Source organism: Diuraphis noxia, unplaced genomic scaffold (genome assembly GCF_037042655.1).
Source record: "Diuraphis noxia isolate RWA-SAM2 unplaced genomic scaffold, SU_Dnox_SAM2 contig0004, whole genome shotgun sequence".
Classification (NCBI taxonomy): domain Eukaryota; kingdom Metazoa; phylum Arthropoda; class Insecta; order Hemiptera; family Aphididae; genus Diuraphis; species Diuraphis noxia.
The window spans coordinates 41,212,666-41,239,927 of record NW_028301714.1 but is presented as its reverse complement, the minus strand read 5'-3'; the positions used below and the strand labels follow the sequence as shown (position 1 = coordinate 41,239,927).

The 27,262-nt window shown below is 27.3% G+C and overlaps 3 protein-coding genes and 1 pseudogene across 4 annotated transcripts; 3 read left to right on the top strand and 1 right to left on the bottom strand.

The window, feature by feature from the left end:
• Positions 1-1,458, top strand: LOC149056067 (uncharacterized; annotated as a pseudogene).
• Positions 1,459-3,527: 2,069 nt separating this feature from the next.
• LOC107169086 (rac GTPase-activating protein 1-like) lies at positions 3,528-24,616 on the bottom strand. Its single transcript, XM_015518722.2, has 12 exons — positions 24,174-24,616; positions 7,498-7,606; positions 7,225-7,427; positions 7,019-7,148; positions 6,795-6,961; positions 6,571-6,715; positions 6,328-6,493; positions 6,081-6,201; positions 4,274-4,668; positions 4,085-4,211; positions 3,846-4,009; positions 3,528-3,773 (listed from the first exon to the last, which is right to left on the bottom strand). The coding sequence occupies exons 2-12, from the start codon at positions 7,577-7,579 to the stop codon at positions 3,695-3,697; spliced, it is 1,779 nt and encodes a 592-aa protein (XP_015374208.1). The 5' UTR covers positions 7,580-7,606; positions 24,174-24,616; the 3' UTR covers positions 3,528-3,694.
• On the top strand, positions 11,980-21,855 carry LOC107169085 (uncharacterized). Of its 2 annotated transcripts, XM_015518718.2 has the most exons (6): positions 11,980-12,257; positions 12,440-12,638; positions 18,567-18,661; positions 19,626-19,895; positions 19,976-20,176; positions 20,236-21,855. In XM_015518718.2, coding segments are annotated over exons 2-6 (2,133 nt in total). In that variant the 5' UTR covers positions 11,980-12,257; positions 12,440-12,636; the 3' UTR covers positions 21,801-21,855. The 2 variants fall into 2 exon arrangements, with proteins under 2 accessions (XP_015374204.1, XP_015374205.1); XM_015518719.2 differs by lacking the exons at positions 11,980-12,257; positions 12,440-12,638 and adding an exon at positions 17,777-17,916.
• Positions 16,455-17,743, top strand: LOC107169087 (ATP synthase subunit s, mitochondrial). The gene is made up of 4 exons (XM_015518723.2): positions 16,455-16,798; positions 16,898-17,118; positions 17,196-17,358; positions 17,418-17,743. The coding sequence occupies exons 1-4, from the start codon at positions 16,701-16,703 to the stop codon at positions 17,530-17,532; spliced, it is 597 nt and encodes a 198-aa protein (XP_015374209.1). The 5' UTR covers positions 16,455-16,700; the 3' UTR covers positions 17,533-17,743.
• Positions 24,617-27,262: the final 2,646 nt, after the last annotated feature.

The following is a 27,262-nucleotide window of genomic DNA, read 5'->3' as shown; positions in this document are numbered from 1 at the left end:
TTACTGGAATTAATTGAAACAACAAAAAAGAAGCCATCGGTTAGGTTAGGTTAGGTTAGGTAGTTGGTTTCAATACCGACAACATCGCAAAAATAAAGATGGAACCGCATAAGGTGGTTGTGTGTGAATGACAAAAAAAAAAGCGGCAGAGGAACGTTAAAGTCACGAGGCGAGAATGCGCTTTCCATCACCGATCACGTGTGCACTCCCGATGTGGCAAAGACTGAAATCGCAAAATCTTTATCTACAGTTCGCAAGAGGCAAACATATTAATATAAAATAAATAATAATAATAATAATAATATACAGGATGTCCACATAAAAATACGCCAGTTCGTTCTATTTACGACGACGCTGTACGACCTTTAATAGACACCGCAGGATATGAGTTTGCAGTCGCACAAGTTCCTGCATTTGACGAAGTTAAAGCTGGGTTTTATCGTGCCCGAAAACAATTTAGATGGTCAGCTGGCGATCCACAAACCGTAGAAGAACTTGAGATACCAGCTGACCTAGTATATAGCTTTGAGAGACGGGACTTCATTCATTGTTCTGGACGCGACTGTCGACAAGACAAACAGAATTATAAATTTGCTACTGCATCAGGTAAATGTGAGTTGAAAGAGTATTTCGAATTTTTTATAGATGGAACTTTCAAGACTTGTAATAAGCAATTCACACAACTGCACACGTTCCACATCGACGGTTTTCACGAACGCAAAAGCTTTTCCCATCGTTTATGCTCTTTTGCAGCCCGATAAAAAGAAACGAACGCGTACCATCGCCTTTTTGAGGAAATGAAAAATATTGGATGGAATCCACAGTCCGTACACCTCGATTTCGAGGTAGCCACAATGAACGCCTAAACTATTTTTTCTGAAATAAAATTACGTGGATGCAATTTCCACTTTACGCAATACTTGTGGCGAAAAATTCAGAATGTTGGCTCAGCATCCGTACCTGTATAAACAAAATGAAGATATTCGAATGCATGTTAGGAAGTGTGGATCGATGGCACAATGGCTTACCTTCCTATTGATAACATTGACTTGTTATTCAAAGTATTGCACCTGCAGATGACGCGAAGCTAACTGAATTTAACGACTATTTTGTTGAATACTAGCTCGACTCCGCCACTATTCCTAAGGAAATGTGGAATTGTCACAATGAAAAACACCGAACAAACAACATCGTCGAAAGATGGAACCATAAATTTAAAACACTGTTGGGAAGATCGCACCCGAGAATTTTGGTTTTAATTGAAAAACTGCAGAAGATAGCAGCAGCAGAAAGTGACCATCGATTTTCACGCACTGAATTAAATTTAGAAGGGACTAAACGAAAAAAAATTATATAAAATTGGACGAGAGAATCAAACGTATTACTCAAAACTTTTTAGAAAAAAACGACTTAGACAATTGCCTCAACAAATTGGCCATAATCGTCAAATTCGATTAAATTATTATTTTATATTGAATATTAATTAACTATAATATTATATTTAACTATATTACATTACAATTATATTTTACATTTAGAGTTAGATACACACTAAACGTATTTATTCGTGCGCCATCATCTAAGCCTGACCAAGTGTGAAGGGAATGACAATTGATATTATTTTTTGGGTAATTACGTTGTACGCACGTGAGACAATTTGCAACTAAAAATAGGCTGTACGCAAATGAGACGTATACGCATCTGCACCGGATCCTTTGAGTTACAACAAAAAAACTAAAACAACTTTGTTGAAAAATGGTTTTACGTAAAAAATAATAATTCCCGTTTTCCTTAACTTTATTTTGGTTTTTCCAATGATTTTGAAAATAAGTAGTCATTTTTTACTTATAGGTACTCGCAACCCTCGCCCCTCAGCTAGTCACTTCCTTCTAGAAAAGATATGGAATTAGAAAATTGAAGCATTTTTACTGCTTCAAAGGTGATTTCAGATACACAAAAATCATTAGATACAATCATCGCAGGGCTCAGAATCTAAAATGAATGCTTTAATTCATAACATATTTTCATCAGCCTATAAAGATAGTCGTTTCTACAGGAAATACGAAAACTCGTAAGTCTAAGGTCAAAACTCAATATATCCACTAAACAACATAATTACCAATTTAACATATTTATTAATACCGATTAATTTAAACCGTAAATAAAAATGAAATAATTTAAGGATTACGGTTGAATTTTAAAAAGTTTATTATTAATATTTTAAGAAATTATAAAATAATTTTTGTTTTTGGGAAAGGGGCTCAAGTTCTTCCATCCCTTCCTCTAGTTGAGCTTATGAATACGGGTTGTACATTTGTATCACATTTAAATAAGCTGTAAGTTTTAAATGTCAGCAGTAGAGCAGTTATTACATAACTTGTTCAGCATCGATGGGCCTCGAGCCCAAATCTCCAAGTCTGGGCTTGTGTCAATGTGTAAATCAAAATTGGTTTTTGACCATTGCAAATTAGAACACTTGTAACTTCAATGATGCAAACCAAATGTAACTTAAAAGTACATTATAACTGAAAAAAATGACAAAAAGCTTAATGTTGATTTGTCAAACTTGGGAGATCTAAACGTTAAAATTTCAAATGCATTATTTCTTCATTAGGTTTACTCTTGGTGCCACTCCTACATTACTCCTAATGAATTTATTGAATTAACTGTATTATTATTTTCTCTCTAGTTACTCTATAAGAACACCTTAATATTCTCATCTAGTCACCCCGGCTTCACTCGCTTTGTTTAACGATAGTCCACAACATTTAGATCAGTACAATATGACTGTTCTCACAACTGTTTTATTAAATCACCATTTAATTTCAATGATATCCTCTGGTCACAATATAATGTAGTGCCTCAATAAAGCCATTCATTTATACCACCGATCCTATAAAAAATAAAATAAAAATAAGTATTTGAATAGTGCAAGTACAATCTTTAACCTTGCCATACAAAAATGTATCAATTACTTCCACAAAAATAATACACTGTCTCTGTATAACTCCAACAATCCTACTTATTTTTAATCGCTTTCTCTTTTTCTATTATTCTTTCAATATCTTATCACTTCTTCACAGCTTTCTCTCTCTAACACAAACATTTACACGACACAACACATCATACTATCAATATACAAAGATATATTAATTGTTTTAAGCCAGTAACCCATTCAATACCTGGGATAGCTTCAATAATAATAAAATAAAACATTATATCAATATTGTATGTTTATTTATTATATAAAAAAATTAAGGATTAAGGTTAATTTAAACATACGTATAAATTATTCATTACTTATTATAGACTTAATATATATTTTGTTTGGTTTTTATATAAGTTATAAGCAATAAAATATATTTTGTTAGTGGATACATAAATTAAAATTAGAGTACAAAAGAAAATCACAGATTATAAAAAAAAATTGAAAACGATGATGTTTGACTATGATATAACAGTAATGTAAAAATGTGTTTGTTTGTTAGCACATTTTGAAAAAAACCCTCAATATGTGACAAAAAAAAACCTGATAAACTTTCATCTTTATTAGTTTTGTTTAAAAATTATAAATACATTTATAAGTAAACTCATGTATTGTGATAACTTAATTTAGTATTTGTTTTATGTTTGATTTTGATTCAACAGAAACTGAAAATCAAAAAAAAAAAAATTATCAAATATCACTAAAGAATTATTTTTTTTTTGATTCAAGTTGTTTGATTCTAGCAGCCTTGACTGATCGCGGAGATTCCAAATATCGTCTTTTTGTGCTGCAATTAAAAGTCAAATTTTTGTTTTAATAAAACTGAATTTTATGTTTTAAATAGTTTAAATTAGCTAACCTAGAACCAAAAATTCTGTTGTTTTTAGTTATAGGAGTATGAGTTGGCTGTAATGGACGGGAAGAAGTGCGTTTCACAGGTGTATTTTGTGCACGCAGAGGCACTAAATTGTTTAAAAAATTTGACCAATAGTCAGGCGATAGTTTTAGCATTTCTTCAACGACCTGAATAAAACAATTATTTATTTATTATTTATTTTTTTATTAGTATAAAATACATATATTTTTTTTAGTTCTTACTTTATTACTCAATTCGCAATCAAAATATAGATTTTCAGAAACTTCACTTGAATAACCAACAATTGTTGGACCAAACACTCGGGCTAAATTTCCAACAGGCATTTTGCAGTCAGGTGTTGCAGCAACTCTAAATAATTTAAAATGTAAAAATATAAATTTTTCCTTTCAAGTCAGTAAAAAATGTCATACTTTTGTAAATGCAACATTATGTATGCAAGTGTGTTACGATTGGGGGGCGGCAAAAGTGATATGGCTTGATATAGTCTGTGTTCAGTTTCATCTTTTGAATTTCTGACAGCATCAGTAAAAGTTTTCCAATCGTAGTGGGGAATTAGTGGATCATCAAGAGTCCTTAAAAAATCTTTAAGGCAACCACACACAACATGTATGTCAACATCGGACAAATTCGGTACCCCTTTACGGAATTTTTCCTTCAGTGCCTTTACATCTTTCTCTGAGCCAGGTATCCTGTACAGTCCAACAGTATCAAATCCTCTTTGTTCAATTTCATTCACACAGTGGATGACTAATGCTGGTATCATTGGGCGACCATTAACCATTGGCGAATAATCAGCTATTCGCCCCTATTTTTAGTATTTAAATACAGTACAATATTTATTAAAAATATACTTAACATTAAACAGTATAATTACTAACTAATATTTGTATACAAAGCAGCATAATAAATTGATGCATTATTCCAGTATAATAAATATATGTTTCACTATATATTATTTGAATATTTAAAATAAATTGTATCAAGAGATGATATAATAATAATTTGTTTAAACCAAACTAATATTTGAATTTACTATGAATTAGTCAAAGTATTTTATTCGTTTGATAAGTTTTTGTCAAAAAGATTATGTATAACTTTTTATTCCAGCAATAGGTACCATAGAATAGTGTGAATGTTACTGTGAATGTCCGCGATTGGTGAATGTTGGCAGTCTCCAGGTGACTTGGGTCTTGTGATTAAATTATTATAAAATAGTTCCCCTGTTTTCTATTTTTAAAAATATTGCTTGAATTAAATGTTATTTAAAATAAAAATATATAACTAGTTAAGTTGAATGACAATACCATACTAAATGATAGCAAGACAGCATAGCATGGAGATTATCCAGATATAATAAGAGTAATTGGGTAAGGTAATAAAACATTTTATTGAAATTATCAACTTGTACAATACTTTATACTGCATAAGTAGGTACTAGATAGTATAAGACAGCGTTTCCCAACCTTTTTGCAATTGCCATTGCCATAAACTTAATCTTTATTAGGTACGCGACCCCCCCCCCCCCCTAAAAAAAAGTATGCCGTAGATAAATAAGATTTTTACTATACTACATTTTATCATCGAGTTTTTTTTATAAAATACTGCATTTTGTACCGCTTGTTGCTCAGCAGCATATTATGGATTATGGACAAACGACCGAGACCGATGACATTGACTAGTTACTAGCACATTTACCGATAAGATGAAACAATTCCATAATCGTAATAACTTAACATTATTTATTGTACAATACTAGTTATTTATACTATTTAGTATTTATCAATGTACGACTAAAATAACTGTAATTGTAACCGCGAGTCGCGACCCATGGTTTGGGAAACGCTGGTATAAGATACTATTTTTTAATTGTGACCCTTCCGTTATTCCTAAATTAGATTAAATAATATCGGCATTACCAACATCCACCAAATTGTTATATAAATGTCGATATTCACTAGTGAACGTTTACTAAAATCACAAATTTAATCAATAAGCAAATATTCAACAATGATTTTGGTGTACGACAACATTAACTGGAGACTGCCAGCATTCACCAACTGCGGACATTCACAGTAACATAAATATTGAATAAGTTAGTAGAATAAGTATGAATAACTCAAACGAGACATTTATGATAAATGTATAGTAATTGTTAAACATTGAATATAAGATAAATAATAATAATAACTATACAATTATATTTTAATAAAAACTTACGCCATTTTTACTTGGTGTATTTTTTACAGGAATACATGGTAAAGGAATTTTATCTTTATGTTCCAAATGCGCTGTTGCTTTGCAGTCTAGGCATTTCACCACAACACGATTGAATTTAACTCTATAATATATTTTTTTATTTTTAGTAAATAGTATTAAAAATATTTTTTAGAAACATAATTAATAATAATATTACTAATCACTAAGTGTTTAATGATATGTATACTTAATACAAAATACAAATTACTTTTTTCCACATGGACCACATATTTCTGGAATGATAACACTTTTTTGTGTAAAATTGTGAGCTCTATTGTTCAATTTATTTAATGCTGAACTTGAATGTATTGTGTTGGGTATATTTTGATTATTTTCATTACCATATGGATCAGAGTCAAATGAATCTAAAGAGTCTATTCAAAAATCAAATTGTATTATTAATAAACAAAAAAACAATGCAATTGTTTATAAATTATTATTGATATTTTACCAGATATAGGTGGTGCACTGGGTGTTGGAAAAAGATTAGTTGGTTTGGTTTCAATAACAGATTTTGCACTGATGTTTCTTGTGAATGGCTGCATTGTAACAGTAGTAGTTGCAACTATTTGTGTTGAAGAGGTAGTTGTAGTAGTCTATAAACCAGGAATATGATTTGTAAATATTTAATTTAGTAAATAAAATATTAATAAAATAACATAATATAGATTTTACCTCAATTTCCTTTCTCATTCCATTGGGGTTTGAAAGACCTGATGTTCGTTTTCTTTTTATAGTACCAAGTACTTCAGGTTCCCAGCGATCCATAGCATCTTCAAAATTCTTGTCAGAATCCAAACTGTCTTCTACCCTCGAATAACTTATGTCTGATAATACAGATTCTGGAATATATTTTAAATGAAATGACTGTAAATTATGATTATTAAATATTATTTTACCAGTTGTATCTTGACGTGGTATTTGATCAAACTTTTCTGCTTCACATTGAAATATTGGAGAACCAGATCGATTTATGTTGGAATTATTAGCATTATTACATAATCTGTAGAAATTTTCAAGTTTCTGGGCCTAATTAAAATTTTGATTAATATGATAAATATATTATATTACAAATCATATAAATCATTAAACTGTAACGCTTTACCATACTGTCTCGTTCAAATTCAGCATGCCTCTTTTCTTTATTTGCTTCATCTAATAATCGATTGGAACTTTTAAGATTATGCATAAGTCGTTCGCACTCGATGCGCATTTCTTGCAGTTTTTTCTTCATTATTTCTTTATCACTTCCATGATCTTTAAATTGTGCACTGAGTACATCCAATGATATGATTTTTGCTTTATAGTCTATATAAATATTTATACATTTTTAATTTAAAATAATTATATCTTTCTATAGTTTGTTATAAGTATGTACCTCTTTCCACCGTAGTATCCAATAAAGCCAATACATGTCTGAAATGTTCGTCGTACTTCATAGTTAATGATAATTGTTCCATTATTTTTGAAGAAGAAAAAATCAGTGTCTGAAAATATTGAATTTGATATAAAATGTTGTGTAAAATTATAAACAGATCTTTATTATTAGATGTTGTGATAATATGATTTTTGTTACTACCAATAATAGTATCATTTATAAGCTAGGAATTATTATGTTTTCATTATATAATATATTTTTTTTAAAGAATATATTTACAATCTGTGTTAGCACAGTCAGTAAATCTGATGATTTATTTATTTACAATAATTAACATGAATAATAAAAAGAGAGAGACCAACCAGTGCTGAAATCCAATGTGAAATTATTTTAGATTTATTTAAGATTAGTAAATCCCTGCAGTATTTTCTTTTGATCCTATGGATGGGATTAATGGGTTAAGTGTTTAATGAGATTTGCAATACTAATGGGTTAGTATGGGTAGGTAGTTTGGAATAGAAAGATCGTTAGTGTTTAGGTCAGAGTGTAGTGTAGAATTGGATACAAACCAGGGTGCAGACGTTATCATACGAAGAGTAATGGACTGGAATGCTTATATGGTACAAATTTGGGATGGTTTAGCACAGCCCCAGATTTGGATTGCATATGCCCATATTGGTTGCAAGAGAGATTTATACATAATAAGTTTGGTGTATATTGGGAATTTTTGATTTTAAAATTGGACGAAGTAGGTGTAATCCTGGCTGTTTAGGGTTTTTCATTTTAGTTTAAGGTATGGGCCCCAAGTTAGTCTTTTAACAACCGTAATGCCAAGATATTTGACATTTGGAGAAGATGGAATTTGAGAACCTTGAAAGTAAACAGGTGGAGGTTCAGTTCTTTTTAAAGTGAATGGTACTTAAACGGATGGGAAAACGCGAGTTGGGTCCCGAGATATTTGATCCCTTAAAAAAAAACACGAGTTGGGTCCGCGGTATTATTTAATGATACTCGAATTGGGTCCGCGGTAATATTTGATAATACTCGAATTGGGTCCGCGGTAATATTGTCAGTGCCGGTCGCACACGGCTTACACTGGCACTGAATATATTATATATTATTTTAACACGATGTATAGATGTGGCCTATAACTTTCTAGTAAATAGTAATAATGTAGTATGTACTATAATAATAATTTTAAGTTTTATGTTTACAACAGTAAAGTATAACTTGGTAAATGTTTATACAAACCAAAATACTCATGATGCAATTTATGACTTATGAATATTATGACTTGGAAAAAAAATTAATAAAATTTTTTACTGAGTTAAGTTAATTTTATTTTATATCTTAACTTTAATTTTAATTAATTTCATTCAATTATTTTCATTAACTTGTCCACCTTTGCATAAAATATACCGGGACCCAACTCATGTACCGTACCTCAAAAAAATATACCGGGACCCAACTAATGTACTCCATAAAGTATACCGGGACCCAACTCGTGCTGTTTTTGAAATCTGGGACCCAACTCGAGTTTGACCAAACGGATTTGTCTGGATTTATTTTTATTCACTATTTGGTTTCTCAGTTTTCAATGGAATCTAAATGTATTTGTAGACTGTTGGATGTTTTGTCAGGAACATGTCAGAACTGCAGTATCGCCTGCATAAGTAGCCATGATGGTGTTTGTTGTAACTGGAATGTCAGCTGTATAAATATTAAATAGATCAGGAGAGATGTCACTACCTTGGTACACAGCAGCTTTAATGCAAAACTGTGATGAGTATGAGCTACCATATTGGATTATGTAAGAGCGGTTTTCGAGATATGAGCGAATAGTTAGATAGTATGGTGCAGGTAAAAAAATTTTGAGTTTGTAGTAGGCGTTCATGCCACACACAGTCAAACGCTTGAACTACGTCCAGGAAAATGACAGAACAAAATTATTTAATTTCGACAAAACAGCATTGAAATCAAGATCATAAGTTTCTAGACACTTCATTATTGAATTAATTAATTAATTCATTCATTCATTAATGAAGTTTCAGACATTAATAACAAAACATACGGTCTAATATTTTTATTTATGTATATGTTATTACTTTATATTACAGTAATACACAGTACAAGTAAAAAAAAATATTTGTATCCCCAAAGCTTTAGTATTTTATATAAAATTTATTAAATAATAAGAACTTGAAAAAAATATATCACATAAGACTATAACAGTGAATATTCTGGTATTTTTATAATATTTTATTAAATTCCAACATAACACTGATAAGTTGGAAAAACAATGAGTTTAATAATTTTATAATATTTTCGAGAAAATATTGCGAATTAAGAGGATGCTACACCCGCATGTTTGGTCACCGTCTTACAAATGTAAAACATTACAAAAACTGTTCTGTGCTGAAAAGAAACACTCAAGCTGTAACCAAGCTAAGCAACCAAATTTTCATAGTGTAAAGAAGAGAATATTTACAGTGCAACGTAGTTTTTATTTGTTGTCATCATAAATACGAAAAAAGTTCTTATTGTTTAAGAATTAATTATTTTTGAGTTTTTCAAACTTATATCACCTTTTTTTTAGTTCTGTTATCGAAAAATAAAAACAACGCTGTACAGTAAATATTCTCCTTTTTATAGTGTGAAAATTGTATTGCTTAACTTGGATTACAATTTAAGTGTTTCTTTTCAGCACAAAACAGTGTTGCGATGTTTTACATTTGTAAGACGGAGACAACACAAGAGCATCCTCTTAAGATTTTGTTGCTTTGAGTACCAAAAAAAACCAAAATATTAGAATTCTAGTTTGTTCCAAATTTTATTTTATTCATCATGCAATTTTCTAACTGACTGACCTAATAGCAATATGATTTATTCTATTATAATGTTTGGCGTGTTTTGGGTGATTTCTCGGTGGGTGTCTAACATTTAATGAATTACTTAAATATTCTTAAATAAAAAAAGTAAATTATAAAATAAATGATAATACCAATATTTAGACCTTTTTTTAAGTCCAGACGTGGAACACTCCCTCCTCCACAAAAAAAATACGCCACTGATCATAATTAATTTTAAAATATCTAAAAAATAATACTTTGCACTATCGTAAAATATTGAATGCATACATTTTTTTTTAAATAAATACATTTTATAATACGTCAAATTCGACATACAAATTAATATAAAATGTAGCAATAGTTCGGAGTATGTGGAACGTAGATTTGCTTTGTTAGGTAGGTGTAGTGATAGGCAGAAATAATAAACTTATTTGTAACGTCATTCTAGGACAGCATTACAATTTTTTTTTTTAAAGAATCACATTGCAATAGTTTTCAATTGTATATTTAATCTGCTGCTCGAATTAGAACGAGTATGGGTATTGAAAACGTATTGAGCTTTGTTTTGAACAATCCAAACTATTATAAACTATTCTATAAAGGTGTCTTAAATAAGTTTCTTCTTCCTAATAATGACATAAACAACTAGAATTATAAGCTATTAAATTAACATTTCCGCGTAAATTCATAAATTATTATTATTAGTATTTTATTACAAAATTCATCATCTCTTAATCGTATGTTGTTCCAAAAATTAATAAGTTTAACTTCTAAAATTACAAAATTCATAGTACGATAGAATAATAGATTAGTTCTTTAAACTGCTTTTTGTTTTACCTCTGATATGGAATGAAAATGTTTAAATCTTGATAGGTACGCCTAAAATAAATTCATAATGAAAAAGAGTTTACTATCTATAATTATCTTAAAAAGTAGATATAGTTGTAGATAGCAGTGAAATTAATATACAACATTCTTGTGGAGATAAAATTATTTTACCATCATAATAATTTTTTGTAATTATTATGACATAAACAACGATTATCAGTTGATTTATCTAGTTCTACTTCTATTTAAATTGTATAACATGTAAAGTATGTACGTATATAACAATTTAAATACCAACATTGGCAACATTTATCTTGAAAATAACAATGAGGTCTAGCGTGTGAATAAAAAATAATTTCTATAAAATTTAAAATTTAATAGAAATAATGAATCTTAAAAGAGCGTAGGTTTTTTTTCAGGACCTTGTTGTGTCTTAGCTTATAAGAAGGTCGAATTATTTCAAAGTCATTTTTTTAGCAATTTATTATTATTAGATCAATTGTAAAAATGATTGATTAAAAAAAACTCCACCCATTTTGTTGCTTTGTTCAGTACTATTACTACATTTTAATAGAATTAAATTTTATAATTTACGAAACCAAAACATGAATGCATAAGAGTAATACAAATGACACGCTTTATTTTGCCAAGTTGTTTCACACTGAGACACAAGTTTAAATCACGGTGCAAGGTACATAGTAGTACCGAAATGATGATCGATAATACTGTTTGAATGTGTCTAAGGAGAACAACCCTAGTAATAATGAGACAATTTCGAAGGGCACAGTCAGATAATTTCTTCCGTGGTTCGTTTCAGAGTATTTGTTTGTAATAAGATAATTTGATTTAAAAACGAAAAATAATTATTTATGATGATGTACAATTTTGATTAGTAAAATTATACAGACAATTGTGTTGAATTTGATTTAAATCCAACCTTATTGTTTAGGAAGACGATAGTTTGCAAAACGATTGCATTTAGCGGGATGTAATGTTACTGTTTTTTTTTTTTTTTTTTTAAATATGAGAACTTAAAAATTTATACACAGGAATATGTTTTACAAAAATCGTGGTAATTGTGAAGTAAGTACAGACACGTCTATATTTTAATACGTAGTATTGTAGTTATATTTTTTATATTTTCTTTTATCAATAAGACAGAAATAATATGGGTTCTAAAATATTACAAAATTGATAAAAATAAAATTAACTATCCAAAGTATTTTTTCAATGAATATAGTTACCAATAATGCTTTTTGTTATAGAATGAATCGCTTTTTCCGAGAGTAAAATTGCGCATGCGTGGTTTGATTTTCAGTCTGGGGGCTCTAGATTTGAATCGATTCATTTTTTATTGTTCGACAATGTTAAGTAGATAGATCCTCAGATCGTTATTCAGTAACAGGAGACCAATACAACTAACTCAACCGAATATTTAATAGGCTAAGATCATCTATGAAAAATGTGAGTAACAATTAATTATTATATTAAACAAAAATATTGGTATTCTTTGTTGGAAATATTAAAAATCGTGAAATTTATTTTTAAATCTACATCTTAAAGCAAATATAACTTCACTTATTAATCATATCAGATTCGAAAGTACTTAGCGTTAAAAAATTTATTTTATATAAAAATATAAGGTATACAAGGCTATATAGGTGTTATACATTTTTGTAGAAATTAGAAATGTGAAATTACACTCATCTTCTACTGCATACCTAATTCAACTCTTAAAAATAAATAATTTTTGACGTAGTTTTCATAAAATAAACATATTTAATATGCTTTTTAGTTTACAATACAAATCTAAAATACAATTTAAATGTGGATTGTTAAAACTTAAAATGTCGTAAATTATTTTAAATTATCAATTAACCTATATTCACTCAATTAAATTACTTACAAAATACATAAAAATATCAATTTTGTAGATCTACATATTTTGTAACATTATTAACGGTGTGTTAAACTGTTTTTATCTTGCTTTCTAATAAAGATAGAACAGGAAATACTGAAAACTTAACAGCACATAGACAAATTAAAATAATATTTCAATTTATTCCTATAAAATATGAATATATTATTAACTATAACATGTGCCTATTAAAGATAATTACTAATTGCAAAACAAATATTGAAATAGGTACATAATTTAAAATTATATTAAATATCAAATATAGGTAAATTAACTTATCATTGTAGTTACATGCCTTTAATTACTTGAATACAGTTAGTTTGTTTTTGTTTACACCAATGTCTTGCATAAAATGTAATAAAGGGAATTCATTGTTGTCTAGAATAAAAAAGAAACAAAAATAGTAACACTAAATAAAAAAAAAAAAATGATGTCTTACTATAACAGTGGATATTATTGAAAAATATCAATCAATGAAATTAAGTATGTATATTTTAAAAATGATAATAAATATTACTACAAATTTATTTTATAATAGTAATAAGTCATTGTAGGTATCATGAATTTATTTATATATATAATAATGAAGGTGTTTTATAAATTTGAAATCAAATGTGGACTTAACCATTATTTTAATAAGCAAGGTAGTTAATATTACATTTGTAACCATTTAACAGTAAATAAAAAAAAAAAATTCAAGGGTTAAAGATATTTTTTTAACAAATACCAAAATAGCGCATATTGACAAGATCTATAAGAATTATCATAGTTTAATTACCATCCAAATTACAGGCAACAATTGTTATTTGATATTAATATAAGTGAAAAAGTGTCAAAACAATACATTTCACGAGATACATAATTAATTTAATAACTATTTTTAAATTTAATATAATTTTATCTTGTCTAGACAAGTTTACCGCAAAAATATTTATGTTATTCACAATGCATATTATAATATAGTCAGCTATAATCAAAATGTTATTCAATTTCATCAATATGATTTATTTATATTACAACCGTGTGATAAATCTGTATTTATCTAATGCTAAATATTTTTAAAGTTTCTGTTACGTTTTTATAACTTAAAATATAGTTACACCATAATAACAGTTAAAAATGGTAAAAAAATATAATCGATTAGCAAAGCGCAATATAGAATAAGAAGTTTAAAATTAGTACAATATATTGTTTTATTTTAAGTAATAATATAATAAAGAAAATCAGGACGAGATACAAAATTGGAATAATACCTAATTGCTGGAATGTTTTTTTTTTTTTTTTTTTTGACACGTACCTAGTATTTGACTGCAAATCACTAGAAAATAATGACAAATATCTAAAAAAAAAAAAACAACAGAAATATCACGTCAGGTGTAAAACCGTACACCGTAACTAATAGGTTAATAGCAACAGTAGAATGACCCTATTGCATCTCTACGTATAAAATAAAATCACTGCTCTTTCGGGGCCTTGAACTTGATGGTTTTCGATAGCATTAAGCCATCTAAAATGAATTCAGACACACTTTGTGGATACTTTTTTGTAAATATACGTCATCGAACTACATTCGTATAATATAATATATAGGTTGTAGGCGTACGTTGAATTTTAATGGTCATTAATAATAAATCATTAACTCATAAACTGAATATAATTTTTAGGCAGGATTTATTGAAGGAATTATTTGATATCTATGTTATAGTATTATTACAAACTATAGTTTATCCTTAAATTATAACTTTAACATTGTATTAATATTATAAATGCTATAATTGAAGAAAAAATTATACAAATTAAACAACTTTTTTAGTATGTATACAGTTTAGTGTTTATACCTACCATATTATATGTTGTTTCGACGAAAATATTATCTAATTATTTTATACTTTGGTACATATTTTATTTGTATAGATACATCATACATACAATATTTGTAATAATACCATCGTGGAAAATACATTTATAATAGGTTTTTCGGTGCATTCGAATTGCGTCCCTAAATGATATTTTGTCCAAGTTGCGTCCGCGGTTTTCTATTTACAATATGATGTATGGTCTAAGCAAGTACGAGTTGCGTCCACGGGGTTTTCGACTGGGATAATGTTTAGTGATAAACTAGTAAATATCTTAATTATCGATATCTTACCTCTAAATACTCCCATACAATTTATTGTTGGTAATTAATTTTGTTCATGTTAGCATCAGTCACACTTCAACATTCCACGTTCGATAAATCAACAAAAATTTAATACGTCTTAGCTCGTTCAAAAATTGGGATACAAAAGTTTACTCATTTTATAAAATAATAAACAATTACGATTTTCATCTAGGTACACCATTTCATAATAAAATTAACATTTCATTTTAGAACAATAAATAATTTATAATTATTAATTATTAATTACAATACATTTTAACCAGCCATTTATACAAATGACAATCATCAGTCTGTAAAATTGGGAAGGAAAATATGTTTACTATTATCCAATTATTAACCAGGACGTAACTCGTACACGTAACGAGAAAATCGAGGACGCAACTCGGACATACTCGGTATATTATCGTATTTTGGGACGCAATTCGTATGCAGCCAAAAAACCTTTTTATAAACTTCCAACTCGAAATAATGTGCTAATTTTCGTCGTTCTAATGAATTTTGCGACATTTTAACTTTAAACGCTTATAAAAAATATTATGGATTTAAGTTTTTTTTTTGTTTTATTCAATCTGTTACAAAAATATAAACAAGGATTTGTTTTTTTTTTTTTAATTTACACACAATTTATGAGGAACATTGCGTTGCATTTTCAAGTGTTTAGACCGAGTGAAAAATATTTTATCGATATATTTTAGGGTCACAATAAAAAACAAAAATTGATTTTTTCGAAAATGGGTTATGCGTAAAAGATCTGTTTTTCTTTAATTATTTGTTATTGTTTTTCCTGACGCACTACTTGTAATTTTTTACTATTACCCTCCTGCCAAAGCACTAAATAGATCCATTTTCCTACCTGATAAGACAAGTTTAGAAGAAAATTGATGCATCTTTACTTAAAACGTGAAGCACTCAAAAATAAAAATTAATACATTCATCGGAGCGATTCAAAATCTAAAATACACTAAAACCAAATAATAAAAGGCACTAAAATTGTTTGTTCTTTCATCAATGTTAATAAAAATTCAATTTTCTTAATTTCTTTACCACATTTACTTTGCATCAATTTTTTCAAAAATATTATTAACTTTTTATGCATTTTACATTTGTTAAGAGAGTATCAGTTGGCCACACTGACATTTGTCTGTTATGTTGTATCATAGAACAGTTGTATGTTTGTGTTGGTCTGTGGTTATGAATTTATTAATAAGACATATAAATATTAACATATTATCTTTGATTAATTTTTATTATCATTTAAGTCTTTTAATAAAAACAAAGCAAAAATACACATAATACATATCGCTAAGTCATTAAGGTACACATAATTTGTGAATTTATGATTTCCAAACTCAAACTAACATTCTAATGAATTCTAATATTCTAATTCTATCATTCTAACAAGAATTTAAGTTATATTGTGCAATAGCGGCAAATTTGTTAAATTGAGATGATGTTAAAAACTTTACCAAATTTTTTTTTTAAAATAAATACAATTGGAATGAACAAACGTGGCTTATGGCAATGGATTGATGACATGTTCAACCGGCAAGTGCCTTTACTTAAAATTAAATGACAAGAATGAAATATTTAAGACTTATGTGCATTTAATTTAATTTAGTTATATTGTTATTTTGTAAAAAAAAGTTTGGATGATGATCGTATCAAGAAAATTGGCCCTAACTTGGCATGTGCTGAATGGCTTATGAAAAATGGTGCACAAGTTAGATGGAAAGGTTGTAAAGAATTTGTCAGCCACTACAATTGCTTACCTAATATAACATCATGTAACCTTGGACAGTTTCTAATAGAACAAGTATATGCTGGGAAAGAAGCTTCAATTTCACATATAGGATTTGGTTATTTTAGTAGGTTTCTCAACTTCTGTAATACATCATTTATAATTGGTTGTTATTAATTACTAGTTTAAATGTTAATTTTATAGAAAACTGTAAGAATATTTCTCAAGTGGAATTTGTTGGATGTAACACAATTGATAATGAAGCATTATCTAAACTTAATATCTTGAAAGATAACTTGACAAATTTGAAAATTAATGGCTGTTTAAATGTTTCTGATCAAGGAATTATGTCATTGGAGCATCTGCAGTAAGGATAGGATTAATTTATTCAATAAAATCCACATTGATTAATAATTTAAATTACAGGGCATTAAAATATTTGGAGTTGAAAAATTTACAATTTTTAAGTGAACCAGAAGCAACAGTTGATCATTTGAAAAGAAAACTGCCAGAATGTGATATACAATATTATGATGAATGAAGATGATAAAAGATTAAAAAAATTTAATTTATCTAAATTATAGAACTAACTAAAACAAAGAAACTATCATATACCTACCTATACCCATCTATTTTCAATGTATTGTCAAACAAGACTGAAACTTTAGTGTAAAAAAATACTTAGATTACTAGTAATTGCAATTATTTTTGTACCATATGATATGAATAATAAAATACTAATTCGAAAAATATTTTATACCTAATTCATTTATTTTGCCACATAAGCCTTATTAGATATGCATAGGTACATTTAATTTTTTACTGACGTAAAATTTCATATAAATTTAAAACATAATTTGTTTAATGTCTAGCAATAAACACAATGATGATGGTTCAAAGATACAAGAAACTGATTAGTAAGAAGGTACCAATTTACCTTTTTTAGGTATCGCTATAATGTTAAGTTACACAAACAATATTGATATTTCAGTTAAGAACTGATAAATTATGTATTGCCTATAAAGTAATTTTTAAATACAAATATCAAGTAATAATAACTTATAATTGTTATAAAGATATTTAGATATTAAATATCAATGAAAAATACAAATTATAAAATTAATTACATTGTTAGCATTCAGTTTATTTAGGATAACAGTAGACATACAAATACTAAAAAATAATTCAATAGTATACTATATGTACTTTATTACATAGATCATGAACAATTAATATACAATTAAATCAGAGTTGAATTGGGTCCTTGAGAAAATAAACGCTGTAATTTCAAATTATGCTAGAAAATATTAACTACATATTATTTTCTAAAACGGTTTGATAAAATCCAAAATTATTTTAAGTTAAAAATATAGTTAAAATAATTAAATATTATTTCTTAATTAGCTAATTAAACACTGTTAAAATATACTAATATTCTTAGAAACATTATTAGATCTTCATTAGTTATACCATTGACCCTAATTAAATTTAAATATTTCTTTCAATTGATTGAATTATATTCACCAACAATTATGTAATTGAATATATTTTTTCTTTTTTGTAATTTTATTTTAGGAACATCATGAGGCATAAGTTAATCAGTTCAAAATGGAAATGCATGGTTATTATTCCAAGTATTTTCTTGACATTAAGTACTGTGGTATTTGGAGGTGAGAGAAAAAGATTATTTCTAAATTATGACAGCTAATATTATTTATTTAATTATTAAATTATACAGGGTATCTAAAAAAATTAAGAATACACCACACCCACATATGTTGTCTCTGTCTTAAAAGTGCATAACATACCAAATTTTAAGATCAGCTGTTCACTTTTAAATCTGTTACTTTAATATTAAATAATTATAGTGAATTTAGTAAATTATGTGTATTTTAAAATCGCAAATTGTTTGTACATCTCAAAATACTTATAACTTGATTTAAAATTAAAGTATAATAAAAACCTCTTGTGATAACCTAGATAATAATGTTACTCTTTAATTTATAGAAGAGAAACATTCACTTTAAATTTTAAACTAACAGAGCTAAATGTGAACTGCTGAGTGAAAAACTTGTTATATAATGCACTTGTAAGACAGAGGCAACACATGAGAGTCTAGCGTCCTTTTAAGTCTTGTAAATAGTTGTTTTCATTTTAAAACGTTTGATGTATTCAATTATACAAAGTAAATTTTTTATATGAATGAATACAAAAATGCATACACATATTTTATAGTATTGGTTGCTTGTAATATAATAATTATTAAAAGAAATTGTTGGAAAACACAAATGCTACAGTTTTAATTAATATTTATATTCTATTGTAAATTGTATTAACACTTACAGAATGAATACCGTGGTTTTTTTTTATCATTTTTTATATTTAAAATTTACTACGTAATAATCTCGTTCAAAAGTGCTAATAATTGGATTATACTTGATTAGTGCAAATGTTAGGTAATTGTATATATATATATATATATATATATATATATTGATAATAATTATTTCAAGATAAATAAATGATCTCGTAAATGATATAATAAGAACAGAAAAGAAGGGGAGGAAAAGAAAAGGGAGTTTATATACTAGTAATTCTGTTTTATTTCTAATTAAAATACAATTATAATTTCAGTGCCATTAAGTATGTCATATTCTAATCAAGAAAATATTAAGAATGAACATTTAGCACATGAAAAAGAATTTGATAAAAAACTAGCTGATTCAAGCTGCATAGTCAATGGTTCAAAATATGGAGAAGGAGAATATACACCTGGGGCAGGTCCATGTGAAGAATGTATTTGCCATCCACCAAATGTTGTGTGTTCAATGATGAAATGTCCAATAAATACTGGTTGCATTACAATTCAGTTACCAAATAAATGCTGTCCAAAGTACAAATGTGGTACTTAATGATTTTATTAAGACATTTAAGTTAACGTTTTATAATATTAGAATAAAAAACATATTTGGTTTGTTAAATAGATTGTGAACATAAAGGTAAACAGTATAATAATGGAGAAAAAGTTAATGAATCTGATGAATCAGCATGTAGAGTGTGTTATTGTAATGGTGGAGAAATAGTATGCACTTCAATTGTATGTTACACTAGAAATGACTGTCAAGGATATTATTTACCAGGAGATTGTTGTCCTAAATATGATAATTGCTCATCAACTTTAAAAGGTATATATGTATGGATATAATGATAACAAAAACATATTTAATAAGGTAATTTTTTTTAGAACAAAAACAAATAGAATCAATGAGCTTTGAAAAATCAAATAATAGAAATATTGATGACTGGTCACATACTACAGAACAGAATTACAACGAAGATAATATTTGGAAAAGAGATACAGAAAAAAATCAAAAAGAAGAATTGACTACAGTTCCAAATTTTGTGACTACAATGCTTATTTATGATCCTGAAAAAGTAATTAGGGGCATAAACACTTCATTACCAAAAAATTATGAAATAGTAGAAACAAATATTACTTTCAATGAATCAGATAATGATATTAATAATTTTGTAACAATGGGTGATCTGTTTGAAAGTTCAAATACTTCATTTTTAGGGTTTGAAATTGATAATTTTACAACACATGTAGAAACGACTGATACTAGCTTTATAACATATAATACAACTTCACAAATTGTACCTCAATTTGAAGAATTATTTGATACTACAACAAATATTGATAATTCAGTAATAATAACAGATCAAAATGGTACTGAAACTATAATAGGTTTGACAGAGGAACCAGCTACTGAAGAAATTAGTAACTCAGTACCTGAAACAAGTAGTACACAGGTTGAAATTTTTAATCCAAATGATTTAATGTTAGAAACAAAAAAGCCAATGATTGAATTTTCTACTATAGCATCTGAAATAGATATTACAACTGAAATGGATTATGAAGACTCAAGAGAAGCAACTACACCAAGAGCACCTGATCAACCAACAATTGGTACTCCTCAAAAATTAGTTATGGACACTCTACAAAAAGCAATTGAGGATGAGATAAATACAGAAAATTTATTTACAGATTTAGAAGATACAACAGATATGTTTGGACCAAACTTTGGCTATAAAACACAAACACATCAAATTTCGCTTGATTCAACTTCAGACAGTACAGAGATAATAAAAAAATCATATACAACAACTTTGCCTACCATATTAACGACCTTAAAAAAAAATATGAACGAAACAACCACTGAATATCCCCAAAATGAATTACTCAATATACCACTCAGCAATTCAGATATCAAAAATATTAAGAATAATATTTCAGAAAACATAGAATATAATCTAAAAAATATATATATTAATACAAATAATGTAACTGAAATATACAATGACACTAATTTTCTGGAATCAGGGCAACAAAATACTGCTTCATGTGTAAATAAAAGTTGTACTAATTCTTCAAAACTAAATGATGAACTATTTGACCTTCAGTCAGAGTCAACTTCAACTACTCCTTTTATTATTGAAACAAAATTATTACCAATTCAAGACTCTCTTCATTCAGATATTAGAAAAATTACATATCCTAAAGAATATCCTGACGAATTTGAAACAATTCAAAATGGACCATCATTGACCATAACTAAAAGAACATACACAAGCATTCCAGACATAGTTTACACAACAACAACAATGGTTACTTTGCCGACTTTAGATTTAATTTTTAAAGCTGATAAAGAAATTGAAAAATATTTAACTGAAATTCAATCAACAACTGTTAAACTAAGTAATAATTTAGCTCCACTTCGTAATGTATCATTTTTAAACTCAACTTAAAACTAGTTTAATGTTTGTATGATGGAGTTTGAAATACATGAAACTCGCTTTCTTACTGATGGTTTAAGTTATTTTATTTACCAGCAAAATACATGTACTCATGAAACTAAAACTTTTTCAATACAATCAAATAATCTCACAAATTTATTGTTGAGTAAATACCTCCCCATAATGTATAGTATAAATTATAATTATCCTTAAAATATACTATTATACTATGAACTGTATTATTTACTTAATGAAAGTATATCTACTTTAAACAAATCATATATAGATAATGTATTTCATAATTTATTCTATTATGTTTCACAGTGTTGTTACACACTATGTGTGTATTGTATAGTGTATGTATAAACTATACAGAGGAAAAAACATTTATAAAATAAAAGTATTCAACTGCATTTGTCTTAAAAATATTATTAATATTATAAATCATATTATTAAATATTTAATAGTGACCAGGTTACTTGATGTGTCAAAACATTATAAATCATTAGATAGCTAATTGTTATATCAAAATTAACAAAAATATCAATGGGCTAAATTATTTATAACTTATATTATATTACTATATTATTTTTCTAACTATATATCTAATTATGAAAGTAGGTACCTACAATTTGGATAAGAATATAGGATATTGTCATATTTTTATATTCTGTATGAGTAGGTATCTATGATTAAGTATTATTAACCAACATTTAAGTAAGCCTATATTCAATAGAATATTATTATAACAATTTGTAAAATAGGCAAGCCATTATACCTAAATAAGCAAAAAAAATAAAAAAAATACTATCAATGTTTGATAAATAAATGGTAATTTACCTAATTAAAAATTATAAAAATATAATATTATACTTATTAATATTTCATTTTGATGGTAGACCAATTAATATTAGACTTTTAGAGTGGTAGAGTACATTAGCAGTAGCCAAACTTTTTGGAATGATACATTCTATAAAAATAATAAAATTTATCCTATAACTTAATAGTAAAAAATGATTCAATTATTAGTAGAACTCAATAATAATGAAAAAAGTAAGTTACAATGAATGTATATATTTTTGGATTTACATTCATGTTGTGTGATTGCATAGAGCGATGGACAACGGTCAGATTGTTGACTATTAGTTGATTTATTAATCCTATAAGGGATAAAGTGCGTGGCAGAGGTGTCCTCGAGTAGGCTGCTAACCGAGCTGCTAACCTACACCCAAATATTGAACCTCGATGTATTAGAAGACAAAACCCTGTACTGAAAGTTGCTGAAAAAATTGTGTGTAATACAAACCTACCAATCCATGAATATGGAGTTGAGAAGCCAAGACTCTAACCATGATATCCATTCTTATGAAGAGTGAAATCAATAAAGGCACAATTATTACGCCTAAAACTTTGCATGTGGCAAGAAGAATGAAAATGCAATTTCTCTATTAACAAGAATTTAGTCAAAGATGTCCATTCAGAACAACCAAGATTGTACCTTACTCATAAATTATGGACTAGACTAAACCAAATGTCTACAGGTCAGGGCCGATGAAACCAATTGATGCATAAGAGGATTGAAGTTGTGACTCCGAAGCAGAGGACAATGCATCACATAGTCAGCAAATGTGGGAATAGGTGGTTCTGGTATTCTTGAAGAATTACACACAGTGACGAATGAGACAGTATTATGGTTAGATAGACTGGACATGGATATATAATATTAACATCGAAAAGAATAAATAATTAATAAATATTTAATTAATTAAAATTAAAATTAACCGACATGTTGTAAAATGATAATAATGAATATAAAGTCTAAAAAGAAGCGCATGGTATCTAGATATGTATAATATTTGCTATGCGTCTCGCCTGTAAAGTGATTGTGCCATTCTTTACACAATAAATATAAAAATAATTTTGTTTCTTAATTTCTCACGTTAAACTCAATGGCCCATGTTGCCGAGGGTATCATTAATAAAAAAAAAAAAATTTTGTTTCTTGAAATTTATACTTATCAATTACAACCTATAAATATGCTATACTTATAATTTATAAATAAAATAATTGTACCTAAATACTTTAACTTAATTATTAATACATCATTTTAGGCTATACACTCTGAATACTTTGATTTTGAACATATACTCAATAGGTAGATGTTTTTCAAATAAATATTTTACTAAGCATTGTCGATAATCACAATATTTAATGCTATGAATAATTTTTTGTTAAATATTTCAAATTTAATGATAATAAGAATAAAATTGATTCTTATTTTTATTGATATAGTTTTGAAGAAAGTAGTTAATAAATCTTATAAAAAAATTTAAATTATGACTGTAGGTTAATATTATTCTAAAAAGGTTTATATGATGTACTTACTTGTTTGTTAATACAATTGGTTTATCCAGTGGTTTGAAACAGTATGATATCGTAGTTATTGAATCATTAATGACGATCAAATCATATTCAATAATAAAGTAAACATTAATGCAAAATATACAAGTGATGGTATTGGAACTAATAACAATAACTCATAAAGTAATTAACGTAAAACTTGAAAAATGTTTACTGAATCGTCGAGATGCGAGAATCGATATTTCTAACTATACACAAATATATGATTGGTCAATTGGCGCCTAATACCTATATGTTAAATTTCTTAATACTCACAACACTTAGAGAATGAACACTTACAAATTAGTAATTATAGTAATTTCAATTAAACATTGAACCTCGCACTAAAAACTGAAGATCAAATCAAAATATACGAAATTCCGGAATCCGGAAGACTACCTAGTGGCTAGTATTCCGAGTCGGGCGAGTGCCAAGATAACCGAATTGTTAGTTTTGAAAAGTAACCGTTCTGACAGCCAGTGTGACCAACCTAAATATTAAAAGTAAACATATCGGTATATCGTAACATTCGTTTAATTCGTAACACCATAGAACACTGAACAGTATACACCTACCTATATAGTAAATAATATTATATACGTATTATATAGTGTATTTGTATTACGTACCTACAACTGGCGCGATGTAGTTGATGTATAAAAAAATAGACGTAGAGAACTAGAGTCGAGTAGAAAAGTAGAATGAGAGAATATATCTTCTAAACTTAGAGTGAGTTTATCAAATCATGTCATTTCAATTTTCGACATTTTGGCTTTTAAGTTTTGAGCATTAAATATTAACAAATAACAATGAATATTAATTTTTGATAAAATCCAGTTATGGAAATTTCATGGTTTTTAGTTGGGGGCCTAGGGTATTGAGGTACCCTGTGTGTATTATACTATCCTCGGTCGATCTTTAATATAATATGATTATACAAGGTAATTTTTTGTACACAAAATCTACTCACCACAATTTTCACTTTTATGGTACCTAGATTGTAAAGACCATATTTTATAACTCCTGAATTTTTTTTATTACTTAATGAGTGACCTGTGTTGACACAAACTTTTGTTATTCTAAAAGAACTACCCTTTTTTATTGCAAACTATTTAACAGATGATTTTTTTTTTTAAACATTGATATATCTAAATAAAAATTCTCTTGATTAGTTATTAATAGGTATTAAAATGTTAATAACCAATTACTAAGTACTAAGTGATATGACTATATGTCTATATATAAAAAAAAAAAATAGAGTAGTAAATGTATAGATATCGTGAACAATTTTACCGATAAGGGAAATTAACCGTCAAGTTACAAAAAAATATGTAGGGAGGTACTGTGTAATTTTTTTTTTATAGTCCTAGAAATCGAATGACTGCATAATTTGTGTTTGTATATTTTTATTTTTTATAAATATAATAGGATTATAATACAAATAAGAACTTTTATAAAATAATAATGCCCGATAAGACGATAACTGGCAATAATTCAATAATTGTGATTATTGAATAAGTAAGTTCCTACCAGTTTACCACATTTCGTTAACCACTACCAGGGTCCCCATAAGGGGGGACTGGTTAGATATGGAGTACAGGGCCCCAAAATTTGATGTGAGGGGCCTGACCACTACGTCACCGAGATATGTCATACGTGGTCAATAAAGTGTCGTTAAGGCTAATTTTTTACTTTTTAATTCATATTTTTCTATTTAGGTTTATAATGCGCCATAATATATATTATAATATCACAATTTATGATACCTAATCAAAGATACAATTAATTTGATTTTATCATTATTTTTATCATTTTAAACATACATGCTATATATTTTTATAGTAAGTTATTATAAAAGATAGGTTAGGTAATCGTTGATTTAAATCGAATTATTTTTATTTCATTTTATGGAATAATAAAGATAAACTATTGGGTGCTTTATTAATTATTTTATATTTATTTGCCTTCTATGTATAATATTGCTATAATGATGGTGACAAAATTCAATGGATACAGTTTAAATCAATTTCTAATATCCAAATCTACTGGTCAAATTGTTCGTTAAAATACCAATAATTTTTTTACGTAAAATCCACATCAGTATTGCCACATAATATAACAATGGTATTACTTAGTATAATAATCTTTAAAAATGGTTTAACAAAAATATAAAGTATATTATGTAATATTAATAATATTAGATGTTGTATTTATAATCATACTTGGACCATTTTTACAAATAATTTATATTGATAGATCATAGATCAATCATCAATAGATACTAAAGCTAAACCTAACTACTAACATTTTCAAATAATCTAAGCTTTGTGACTCACAAAGTTATACCTATATAAATAACTCAACAAATACTCATTAAAATTTTGATCTAGATAGGTACATAAAATAAAAAAAAATATATATCTTTTCAATAATTAAAAGTGAAATGGGAGGATTCTTCTCTTATTTGAAAACAGAAGTTACTACTATAGTAACTATAATCATTTATCGCATAATCTAATTATTTATTGCTCCTAAAGAATGATTGTATATATTGTATAAACAATAAAAAAAGCGGATATCGCTTTATGAAGTCAATGATATAATATTGTATGCGAAAAACGATTTCTAGTGGAGACGATTTGTTAGTCGAGAATATTTTATACTATGTTAATTGTGTTGATATTATTTCAAAAAAAAAAAGATAAATAACATAAATCAATGTAAAATCAATACATTCATCGCTTTGCTTAGAATCTAAAAATTCAACTTATCGTATTACTAAATGTTTACGATTTTTGTTATTAAATATTCATTTTTTAATTTTGTTTTTATGTAACTTATATTAGAATACTACTATACGTCTGTATTAGGTACCTAATTACTATAGAGTACTTGTATTGTATATATTTGGATTTTACAATCGTTGTGGATCGCGTATGCCGGGTGGATGTCCAAAGAATTTAGCATTTATTTTTTAAAATTAAACTTCAATTTCTCAGAAGTAAATAACAATAGCAGTTTTCTCTACAAGACCATATATTATTTATATAATATTTTAACTAAGTAAATAGTCG

What these genes read in the sequence shown, in the direction of transcription:
- LOC107169086 (XM_015518722.2), bottom strand. Translation starts at nt 7,579, where the DNA reads ATGGAACAATTATCATTAACTATGAAGTACGACGAACATTTCAGACAT. An exon ending in AATTTGAACGAGACAGTATG is followed by an intron (nt 7,149 to 7,224) that starts GTAAAGCGTTAC and finishes AATTTTAATTAG; the next exon opens with GCCCAGAAACTTGAAAATTT. An exon ending in AACAGAATTTTTGGTTCTAG is followed by an intron (nt 3,774 to 3,845) that starts GTTAGCTAATTT and finishes TTTTAATTGCAG; the next exon opens with CACAAAAAGACGATATTTGG.
- LOC107169085 (XM_015518718.2), top strand. An exon ending in AAGTACTGTGGTATTTGGAG is followed by an intron (nt 18,662 to 19,625) that starts GTGAGAGAAAAA and finishes TTATAATTTCAG; the next exon opens with TGCCATTAAGTATGTCATAT. An exon ending in TTGCTCATCAACTTTAAAAG is followed by an intron (nt 20,177 to 20,235) that starts GTATATATGTAT and finishes AATTTTTTTTAG; the next exon opens with AACAAAAACAAATAGAATCA.
- LOC107169087 (XM_015518723.2), top strand. Translation starts at nt 16,701, where the DNA reads ATGATGTTAAAAACTTTACCAAATTTTTTTTTTAAAATAAATACAATT. An exon ending in TATAGGATTTGGTTATTTTA is followed by an intron (nt 17,119 to 17,195) that starts GTAGGTTTCTCA and finishes TTAATTTTATAG; the next exon opens with AAAACTGTAAGAATATTTCT. An exon ending in ATGTCATTGGAGCATCTGCA is followed by an intron (nt 17,359 to 17,417) that starts GTAAGGATAGGA and finishes TTTAAATTACAG; the next exon opens with GGCATTAAAATATTTGGAGT.